The sequence below is a fragment of the Parambassis ranga genome, chromosome 5 (genome assembly GCF_900634625.1).
Source record: "Parambassis ranga chromosome 5, fParRan2.1, whole genome shotgun sequence".
Taxonomy (NCBI): Eukaryota; Metazoa; Chordata; class Actinopteri; family Ambassidae; genus Parambassis; species Parambassis ranga.
This window is the reverse complement of record NC_041026.1, coordinates 20,977,064-20,988,406: the sequence shown is the minus strand read 5'-3', so window position 1 is coordinate 20,988,406 and position 11,343 is coordinate 20,977,064. Positions and strand designations below refer to the sequence as shown.

Sequence of the window (11,343 nt, the reverse complement as noted above, 5' to 3'; positions counted from 1 at the left end):
TATGATGGCGATATAATAGCATGTATTTGTCATTTGGGATATTGTCCATTGGGACAGAAGTTCAAAGAGAATAGATCATTTAACCACTAATTACCTAAACTTATAGAAAGGAGTTCTTTTTATTTATAAAAGAAATATTGCAAAAAAAAACTTGACTCTGCCTCCATTGAAATAGAGGTAAACAAAATTCAAAATGTAACTCCACATATCTTACAAAGAAAATACAGACTGTCCTTGGGTCAAGAACAAATATTACCTTTCTATTGAAGAAATAGTCTCCTCACAAATTCAATTGCAATTTCAGCCTGTCGTTACACAAAAATATGGCGCCTGATGGATACAACTCCTTTTTTATCCTGCGGGGGGCAGTAATAAGCAAAGGAGCGTCTACACTGCCAAAAAACTGTGACGCAGAAAAAGAAGCGAAGAAGAAGAGACCCCGAGCAGGAAGTATGTGCACCGGTTCCATGTGTCGCTGTTAACTCCATCATCATTCATTTCTAAAAGGACAACGGTGTTAAAATATCTTAATGGAACACTTAATGTGTTTTTAGGATTCCATTGTTATATATTTTCCGGTTAAATTTCGAAGCCGTGGTGCCTCTAGAGTAACGCTAATTAGCTACAAAAGAAATCGCGCTGAAGTGGTTTGAAGTGTCGGTTGTGACTGGGTAATATTGTAAAGACGCTATCTGAATGAAAAGTGCAGTGGACACAAACATGATCAAGGAAAACCGGTGGAACATCCCCCCCAATGCTCCAGCATGTATGGAGAAGCATCTGTGCTCGGCGCAGTACAGAGCAGGTAAGATAAACACCAAGCTAACCCGAGGTTATTGTGGTAAACACGTGGTGCCGCTAGTTGGTGATTATTCGGTGTTTTTACATCTTGACTGACCTAACTATGTCTTAGGTTAAACTTGGAGTTTAGACAGCTCACCAAAATTATTTTTAAACAAGTTGAGCTAAATAAATAAATGTTTCAAACGAATTGATGTAAACATGATGAATTTGGTGCCAGGAACTTTGTCAGCTCACAGGTCAGCTGTCCAACCTGAATTCACATGTTTATGGTATGTGTTCTCATTGGTTCTTTTCAGATGGCACCCTGCTGCTTGGTGCCTCCAGCCTCTCTGGCAGGACCTGGCAGGGGTCTGTGTGGATCTACAGTGACCCTGAACAGGCCCCCAGTGAGGGTTTCTGCAAAGCCGGTGTGCAGACCGAGACTGGTGTCACAGATGTCAAATGGGTGTCAGACAAAGGAGTTGTTGTTGCTTCAGATTCAGGTAAGAACATGGAGTCTCATAGAAGCTGAATTATGCAGAATTTAAAAAAATAACAGAATTAATCTGGATTCGTTTCGATTGTGCAGGTGCCTTGGAGTTCTGGGAACTGACAGAGGACGAGCACCTGCTGGTGAATCGCTTTACTAAACATGACCATGACCACATTGTCACAACAGTGAGCCCGATTGCTGGGGCCAACAGTGCTGTTACTGGCAGCATGGACTGCAGGTTAGACTGCTTTACATGTACACAGCCACACACGTGGCTTATGACTTTGTGCATTGTCCTTTCACCCCTTTTTAATAAATGCATGTCCTTTCTTTGTTGCAGAATTAAAGTGTGGGATCTGAGTGAGGAAACAGTTGTCACTACATACAATGGTAAGAAAACTACAACTAGGAACTCTTTGCAGATAACATAATCAAGAATCTTTATTTTTCTGCGCTTGATGTGTATGAACATGTATCTTAACCACCTAGTATTGTGTGAGTTGGAATGTAAGTTTTACATTATTTAAATTAATTTAAATCTGCCTGTTTTCTTTCTACCTGCAGCACACACACAGCCTGTCACTTGTGTTGCCTGCAGTCCTATAGATGATTCTCTTTTCATCTCCTGCAGCCAAGTAAGACATTGATCAACAGTTTCTGTGTTTTGTCATCAATTTGAATAATAATTGAGCAGTTTAGGGATTACTGAGGGGTGTTTTAGAATACTGCAGCTAAACTAAACCTGTTCTTTTTGCTGATCCTTCAGGATGGTCGTGTGTTGATGTGGGACAGGAGGAAGCCGAACAAACCTGCCTCAAGAATAGGTCATTCTGATTGCACTATTAACAGCACTGTGATAAATACCTACATGACAGCAGTGAAAATGTATTTAGAATAAGTGTCTTAGCCACCTAGTAGCTTGTTGGATTTGACAAGACTTGTTGATGGTGTTGTCTGCAGAGTCTCCCAACTGCTCCCCCACCGCTGCAGCCTGGCACCCACATCACAGAAGCACCATTGCTTTCGGTAAGGCCTATCACCAGACAGAGACATAAAATATAGAATCCATGCATTTTTAACTTGCTTATCATGTCTCAGGGGACGAGCAGGGCACAGTTACTGTGAAGGACTTCCTGGGAAGTGAGCCAGCCCGAGTGGAGAATGTCCACAGCCGCAGAGTTAATGGGCTCGCCTTCTCCACACACAGGTAAATACAAATGATGTTGCAACCTCATGCCTATTTTTAGCTGCTTTACATAACTGCATTGTTTTCTTCTATCCCAGTGCCTCCTTCCTCGCCTCCATTAGTGATGACTGCTCCCTTGCTGTTATGAACTCTGAAATGCAGGAAATGTGAGTCTTTACATTGCATCCCAAACACACACATACGTCTGCACTAATAAAGATAGTAATCACATATTTCTTATATTTTTCTTCTGTAGTCTTAGAGATCGCCGACACCAGGACTTCGTCAAGGGTGTGAGCTGGCTTCACGGAGGCGCCTCCACTCTCACTACTGTGGGCTGGGATCATCTTGTGCTTCACCACACAGTAGCTCCTACTGCTGCGGCTCCCAGCTCCTCTTCTTAAGCCTGATTTATACTCCAGCCTGACATGCACCTCCTTAGAAATAAACGAGCCCCAACTAGAATGTTCTCTGTACGTCTCCACCACTGTCTGAAGCATCTAAAATAGATAAATAGAAACCGTCTAGTGTTTTGGTGGTGTAATTACACAAACACATCAGTATGAAGCTCACTACCGTGTACACTTGTGTCTGTTAAGTGTATTCCACTTTTGAAATAAATACTTTCTTTCCTATTAATAAGGAGTGTTCAGGTGTGTCTGAAAGTATTCGGTAAAATAGATTTAAGTGTGTCATCATCACTCTGCATCACATTCTCACTGTTTGTGTCTTTCAGTGTATAATTTCCTTAGTTAGATCTGAGGCATAGCATTTGAATTGCATCATTTTACATTAAAGGTAATGTAAGCATTTTCACTTTATTTGTGTCCCATGCAGTCTAATATATTACCACCAGTATTTAGTTTCTGTATACAGGGACAAAGTATGGTAGCAGTGGTGTGTCTGTGTGATGGTTACCCAGTGTGGGTTCACAACAGGGGCATGTGCTACGTGTCCATATATGACACCAAGTGTGGGTGGTATGCTCAGAAGTTAACAAGATTATACCAGTCAGTTGCAGTCAGTGTTGTGTAAGCTGTCACTGCTGGTCTGGGGTGTGAAGTTAAAGACAGGACTTTGATGCAGTCACACAAACAAGACTGTTTTCAAGAACCTAATGTTACCGATATTTGATGTCTTAACATTAAATTTATTTTTTTTTTCTTTTGTGTAGAAACATACAAATACATCAAATATGCATTTACCAATTTATTTTCCAGTTAAAACTGAAATTTGTAAATGTACATCTGTTTGATGGCTTTTTGTACATACAACTGTTAATTTTTATATATATATCAATAATATGAGTTACTACACAGTTACAAATGTTATTGTAGTAAATTGCACTCAAATGGTTAACCGTCTCTTAGATCAATAAATATGAGAAACACACTCATCTGAATTAACCTTGGGCTTTGCTCCAGTAGAACTACAAAATTTACATGTAACAGTTAACGGGCATGTAATTACAAAAACAAACAAATTATACATTATTGTATTTTACAATCATATTTATGTTTTTTTTTACATATTGTCATTTATTCATTAATGAAAAACATATGAATATATCCTACACATAAAACACATGTGATTAAAAGGTGATGTGCAACATCTACAAAAGCTACACACTGAAAATACAGCAGCAGCAAAAACTCTTCAAAGCTCATCCAACTTTGACACTTACACAAACAGAAGAATACTATTTATAGGTGAGAATGTGTTTATTTATAACTGACAAGACCTTGTAATGAGTCTTAAAGCCACAGTGCAGAACTGCTGCTTTCCTATTGTAGCAATGAGTGTACATATGAATGCAGGTAAATGATGCACAAAGCTCTGTCAACACAGACATTTGTTTAATTGCCACTGGTTAGCTTAAGTGGCTCAGTGTGAAGCTGTTTTGCAAGAGCTTGTATTTGATTAGTTTAATTCTGCACTGTAGCTTTAATCTGTCACACATCTGTGTGACAGATTTGTTTTTCCATGTCACTTTACAAAGTGTGTTATATACTGTTGTCGTGTTTCAGAGGCTGTTCAGGACTCCTCTTTACTAACAAGAGTAATGGGCTGTTTAGTTCCAGGCCGAACTGTAAAAGTCCTACCATATTGTTGTTTTGACTGTTGTCCATTGCTGAAAAGAAAAGCAGTGAAATGAGTGAAAACGAGTTAACAAACAAAGACTAAAAGTGTCATTTATAAGCACTGACAGCCTCACCTGGTGGGAACGTTATTGGATGAGGTGGCCTTTTTCACCACTTTACTCTCCAGCTCCCTCATGTCCAGGGTTGCTGTTTTGTTGACGACAGGAAAACCTTTGGTCTGCGGTTTGGCTCTAGGTACAACAGGCACCTTGTTGTCTTCATCAGACAAAGGGTTGCCCCAGTCATCAGAGCTGGACTCTGTGTCTCTCGCTGGGGCTATTTTGTGGTCCATTTCCAGCATCTTCTTTTGTAAGATACTCAGTAGAGTGGCCTGACTGGGTGAGAGGGTGGATGGCAGTGAAGTGGGGGCAGGTTTTGGTTTAGTCTGGACTGGAGGCTTTGGTTTGATGTCTATGTCAGGCGGTGGAAGTTTTGGAGCAGGTGGAGGTGTAGGTTTTGGAGGAGGAGGAGGTGGTGCTGGAGTACGAGAGACACGGCTCATGGTTGGAGGTGGTGCCGTTTTCACAGGAGGATCGGGTGGGAGGATGGACGGGGGTTGCTCTGTGATCTCATCGAAATCACCAAACTCTGGAGGTGGAGGGAGAAGTGGCACATTCAAATCTTCTTTGTTATTCTCAAGCTGTGCAGACAGGGACTGTGAGGGACTTTGTTCTGTGTTTTGTTCCTGCTCAACCTGGTTGCTCACAACTGGGGATTCAGCCACTGTGCTCCGACTGAAAGCCGGACTGTTAGAAGGTATCTGGATCCTCACTTGTGCAGGACTGCTGGGCTTTTCGGGGGTTGGACTTTTCAGTACAGACTTGGAAGTCTCCGGTAGTCTTTCTTCAGTAGATGTGAGAGAAGAGGAGGAAGTGGACCTTGGGATGACAATAAAAGAATTTGGACTCCAGTCACTCTGGTGAATGCTTGTACTTGACTGTTCATTCTTCTTGCGGCTGCCCTCCCGTGACAGAGAGTGAATCGATCTGTTTTTCTCTCTTTCCTTAGCTGCCAATAAAAGAGCCAGTGGAGATGCTGCAGGTCCTTCTCGAGCTCCGCTGCTTTCACTTCCCTTCAGGTTGCGTAGTTTATGATCCAATAATGGACTGAATTTATGGCTTGGACTTGGAGATCCCTTAAGTTTGTCCTTGCTGGGCTCTGTAATGACTGGAGTGTTGCTGGCTGCCTGAGGCTGTGGAGACTTCTGAGGTGGAGGCTGGACTGGTGTGGTTATGTCTGGCTTCGCTGAAACTGTTTCTGGTTTAGCCTCTTTGTTTGGCTCAGGTAGGGGTATCTGAGGTGGTTTGGTGATGGATACGTGCTCCTTTGGCTCCTGTGCATCTTTGGAAACAGGTTTAGAGGGTGTAGTCACTTTAGGGGCTTTCGCATCCACTTGAACAAGCACAGGGACAGAATTGACAGACCCAGTGTCCTCTAAATATAACATCTGCTTTGGTCTTTTGTCGCGACCATCATACCCACTGAGGAGTGGGCTCTTAGAAACAGTGTAAAGCTTTGCTGTGTTTTGGGGATTGAAGGTGGAAAATGTGGTTGTCTGCACAGGAGGAGGAGGTGCAGGTGTCAGAGGTGGGGAGTCAAGGCTGGAGACAGAAGACATTCTAATGGGCTTAGGTGGTGGTGTCTTATGTGTCTTGTGTTGTTTTTCAGCAGGGGGCTGCGGTGGGGCAAATTTTGGATGTTCAGGAACTTTGTCAAGCGGTGGACTACACATAGATGATGCAGAGCCAGAGGAACAGCTAGATGGAGGCCTTGGTGGAGCCATTGGTGGTGGTTTTAACATGGACAAATCCTCTTCCTCAATGGATGCTGTGGCTGAAGTGAGTTTGGGTGCAGGCATGGAGGGAGGCTGAATGGTTGCCAGGTCTGGACTGTTTAGGACATCCACAAAGTCTGGTGGAGGAGGGATGAAATTTGCTGGAGGAGGTGGAGGTGCCATGGAAGGAGGAGGAGGTACAAATATTTCTCCTTCCACAAGGTCAGGCACAGATATTACAGATCCATTGGACAACCGATCTCCACTAACTATGGAAGAAAAGAGAAGACGAGAAAAAACTGAGAAAAAATGTTACAGCATTTAACATGTAGTCCTGCTCCATGTTTTAGGATTAACATCTTCAGTTTAGGGAGTGACAGAATAACAGATTTATGCAGATTATACAGAATGCGATATGTAAATGTTATATATCTACATACATTATTCACTCTGAGTTTTAGTTGTAGTTTCATGGTGAGATGACTGCAGGTTATCCCGTTAGCATTGTATGTTAATATTCTAGGATTATTTTTGGCTAATTAATGCTATCCAATATCCTATCCTATATATATATATATATATATATATATATATATATATAAAGCAAATGTTTCTTTCGCATCTATCTCATCCTGTGAAACAACACTTTTGGCCTAATGAGGCATCACAGAGAAAAGCGCTCTTACATGGATCTGTTAATTCTCATTTTCTCACTCTTCTGCTGAAAAAATAGGAAAAACGGGGTCATTATTATTTTTGCTAGATGAAACATCACCATGAAAATGTGTCTGGGTTTAGCCTGCTTTACCCAATACCTTTATGTGAAAGTCGCATTCATTCAATATTATCCACAGCATATAAATATGTTGCACATTTATAAACAGACTATGTAACAAATGATACGTATATGAATGTTTCTGTGATGTTATCCATTACTTTCTATGTATACTCCCCTTATGTAAATATACCTTCTTTCTGCTATGGCTGCTTGGACATTTTCAGGCAGGATGTTGAGTAACAGCTTGGACAAACATTTACCTGCCCAGCGGTTTTTCTTTAATCTGATTGCTCTGATCCATTAACTGAGTCTGGCACCACAAATTACTCTTCATAGTCTACATAAAGGTTTTTTAGCTATGCTAAAGTCAGAGTACATATTACTGGCAGCTGGATACTCACCTAAACCGTTGGTCTTTGGACCGTTGACAGTGGGTAGGACAGGGACTGTGGGTGTGGGGACGGCAAACCCCTGAAAGCTGTCAGATGAGGACTGTGAGAAAGAAACAAATGTCATACTGATGATTTGACACAACAGTGAGATTGAGGAACAGCAGTAGAGATCAGAGATATCATCTAGACTGTTTTTGCTGACAAGGGTTCACTCATGAGGTGAACAAACCAGTTCTGAAGCACTGCAGACGAGCTGCTGCCAAATTATTTCATCAGTGCAGTATGGAACATCCAGTACTGCACATCATAAGCATGCATTTGAGGTTAGATCTGTAAAACAGCATTAGAGCAAATAAACACACTCTGTGTTAGTGTGTGTGCTATTGTCTATGACCTCAAAGTTTGTCACACCAAAGCTGTAGGTGGAGGATTTGAAAAGGAATTTTTTTTGTTGTACTTCAGCTATTTAGTGATTCAGAGGATACACCTAGTATTCATCACATTGTCTGTTGTTGTATTAAATCACATGCTGTCACTTAGATACCTAGGTGCTTGTGTGTGTGAGAGAGAGAGAGAGAGAGGAAAAGGAAGCACAGAGAGCTGTAGTTCTCTTCACGGACCAAACACCACCAAAAACAAACACAGACTGTGTTGACACAATACAAATCCATGAGCTTTAACAGGTCAAATGCCCTTCAAAAGCACAGAAAATCATTCCAGAAACAAAGGGCAGAGTTTTTACAGCTGTAGCTCTTGATGCAGGTCTGCTGCAGCCTCTTAGGGTTATGCAACAAAGCAATAAACTCACAGCAGTTTTACTAGTGTTAGCCTGTTTCCACCATTTTTTATATGCAGTAATAAATCTACTCAGTCATAGACAGGTGACATCCTTGAACATAAAAATGAAGCTTCCTAATACATTACTTAGTTGGACCTTTGCCTGAGCTTACACGACACTGAAAATTATGCATGGATAGGTACCGTAAGCTCTGCATCCTGGGCCAAGGGTGTGTCACCGAAGATCCAGTTTGATTTCATGTGCTTGTTCACTGCACTATGACTCACTTTCAGCTGTGAGCTGTCCTGCCCATATTCTGCTGGGAGTGCCGTGTCCACATGCCACAGACACATTCACAGAACACTCCCAAATACAGAGAGGCGTGTGAACCACGGATGAGCTGTGCGTTTATATCTCCACCATGATGATATCATGGGAGGACAAACTGTCACTCATAATGTGCTGCTTTTTCCAAGTACATGCAAGGTACTGAGTAAGGATGTGTCTTCTACTATAGTTAAAGCATATTTAAAGGCCACCTACCCGCCACATTGCACTCACACACCCCTTATTTGCAGTATACGCTGTGTAATATGTGTTATCATGAAATTGCATACTAGTACATCACGAAATAAGAAATGGCACAAAATGCAGAGTAATAACAGACAACATGACATGTTGTGCCTCTCATAATGACTAAACACAGATTTATCACTAAACAAATTCAGGTGCTGCTGATTTCTTAGGCTCTGACCTGCAGAATGGCCTCTGAGAACAACATGTTGTCAGAATGTCACATTAACACCACAGTGTTACAGAGACACAGGACAGAGCCATGACAGATATTAAAAAGGAAAGGGAGTCTGCAGCTCTACTTGAACATTTCCACTGTAAACACACAACCTCCAATGCCACATCATTTGCATCTGCAGGTAAACAACACAGCGTAGACTGTTTCCACACAAATCTAATGTCATCTCAGAGGCTTTACTCAGAGACTCACCAAGTGATGTTTCACTGTGGGTCTGGCCCGCACACTGGCAGTCCCAGACTCAGGGATCGCAGAAGACGCCAACACCAACTCAACACTGTCTGTGAGAGAGAGAGAGAGAGAGAAAAACAGTATTATTATCATCTATTAACAACATTTCTTTGGCTCGTTACATTGTAGACACAGTAATGAGATGCAGGCGCTGTCAGTCTGCTACACACACCTAAGTAAAAGCTCAGTTACTGTGAAACAGCACATGAAGGATTTACATATATATCTTATTAAATATTTGTAATCAAAGCATGGCTGATCTCTAGGACTGATTTTACGCTGTGTCAGCAATAAAATCCTGTTTAAAGACACTGAACTACAATGATATTCAAACCTTTTTTTGAGCCTTCAACCATTTGAAATCAAATGTGATCTTACACACACATGAGGCAAACACACAAGAAAAACACACATGTGTGTGTGTGCAGTCTACGCTGTAGAAGCACAGACTGTGACAGACCTGTGAAACTTCAGAGGTCATGGAGGCAGATCAGTCACAACCAACTGAGGCGCCATTCTTTTGCAGCTCATTCCAGCCCTGCTGTTTGTCCAATAAGTGACTGATGAGTGACATTTGTCACTGAAAGGCACATAATGTGTATGTTCTTTCAGCAAATAGGGTATGTGACAATGCAAAATGAAAGTGCGTTTCCTCGTGTTTTTCGTTTTTCGTTCTGAGGATGTAACAACCATGATTTATTTATGATGTCCTAAAATGAAAGAGTGTCACTGCAGTGGAATGTGGGAACAATCCACCACGGGCACAGAGCGAATCGGCTGTGGCTTAAAACCAGTCTAACCAAATGATTAGTCTTCCTATTGTGCCCTGATTTAAATACACAAATGTTCTCTCTCATGTTGCATAGCAATTGCTGGCTGTTTCCTGCTGTCACTGGTTAAATGAAGTAGTGTCCCACAGAGCTGGGCAGCTTATCTGTAACCTGATATCAATATTTGGAAGAACAATGCTGTGATAACTACTGAAGATTTCTTTAACGCTGTTTTACTTTCTGTATTAAACCATAGGCAGACATTCATGCTTATCCTTCATAGGAATAACAAAGGTAGTTTTCTCTTCCAGTTGTCTGATCACTGTCCACTTACTGTCATTTTCTACAGCTTGCAATCTATCTTTATCTTTAACATATGTTTTTATACAACATGTACTCTATACTGATGTAGTTATATGTGGTTTTGCTAAAATATATACAATATTTAAATTAAGACTTTCAAATATTTCACCTGTAATGTTGCTTTGTTGTTTCTAAGAATGTTTAGTAGAACACATTCGTTATAAAAGAGATCCCAGGGAACACAGTTTAAGACTTAGAGGACCTATTTTATATCTCAGAAAACATCATTCTGATTTCAGTCAATGCAATTTAGGTCTTAGGAACACATTTTAGACTTTGGGGAACAGCATTTTGAGATTAGAGGATCCTTATGATCACAACTTTCTGATTAAAAAAACTAAATAATTTACACAATTTAGGTCTCAGAGAACACTGTGTGTAAGAGTTGAGTATGAAGCCAGAAATGCAAGGTCACCCAAGAGGAGCATCGAGGAAAATGGTTTTTCATATATTGATAACATGATGACACCTGCTGTCAATATATAATTTAATGTTTACATCTTTTCTCTCTCAAAGAGTTAAAGTGGAGCGTCGTGGAAGCAGGTTTGTCCATTTCACCAGTAGGTCCAAAGGTCGTGTTATTGGTTCATACTCTCCCATTACAGACGCTCAGTAAAGGCCTGTCAGCAGCGCACTCACCCATGTCCTTCATTTTGATATTGGTGTCGAAAGAGACGGGTTCTTCCGACCCAGAAAATTCAGCGTCCCCCTCTTCATGGTTATTGATTAGTTGTTGTATAGATGTGACTCCTCAGCTTCAGCAGTGCTCATTGGCACATTTTGATCGGCAGGTAAAAAAAAAAAGATCCAAAAATAAAGGCGCATGAGAGCCGCTCTCCACAG

The 11,343-nt window shown here is 41.2% G+C and overlaps 2 protein-coding genes across 2 annotated transcripts; one reads left to right on the top strand and one right to left on the bottom strand.

The window, feature by feature from the left end:
• Positions 1-434: 434 nt before the first annotated feature.
• On the top strand, positions 435-3,283 carry wdr77 (WD repeat domain 77). Its single transcript, XM_028405608.1, has 10 exons — positions 435-805; positions 1,101-1,286; positions 1,373-1,514; positions 1,617-1,666; positions 1,841-1,911; positions 2,043-2,100; positions 2,237-2,302; positions 2,375-2,483; positions 2,561-2,629; positions 2,719-3,283. Exons 1-10 carry the CDS (start codon positions 697-699, stop codon positions 2,864-2,866), a joined length of 1,008 nt encoding a protein of 335 aa, XP_028261409.1. The 5' UTR covers positions 435-696; the 3' UTR covers positions 2,867-3,283.
• A 308-nt stretch (positions 3,284-3,591) lies between these two features.
• On the bottom strand, positions 3,592-11,217 carry LOC114435701 (pollen-specific leucine-rich repeat extensin-like protein 1). The gene is given in 6 exon segments (XM_075353406.1): positions 3,592-4,593; positions 4,678-6,646; positions 7,557-7,647; positions 9,329-9,417; positions 11,140-11,169; positions 11,172-11,217. Coding segments are annotated over 6 exon segments (2,322 nt in total). The 3' UTR covers positions 3,592-4,496.
• Positions 11,218-11,343: the final 126 nt, after the last annotated feature.

What these genes read in the sequence shown, in the direction of transcription:
- wdr77 (XM_028405608.1), top strand. Translation starts at nt 697, where the DNA reads ATGAAAAGTGCAGTGGACACAAACATGATCAAGGAAAACCGGTGGAAC. An exon ending in CTCGCCTTCTCCACACACAG is followed by an intron (nt 2,484 to 2,560) that starts GTAAATACAAAT and finishes CTTCTATCCCAG; the next exon opens with TGCCTCCTTCCTCGCCTCCA. An exon ending in AACTCTGAAATGCAGGAAAT is followed by an intron (nt 2,630 to 2,718) that starts GTGAGTCTTTAC and finishes TTTCTTCTGTAG; the next exon opens with TCTTAGAGATCGCCGACACC.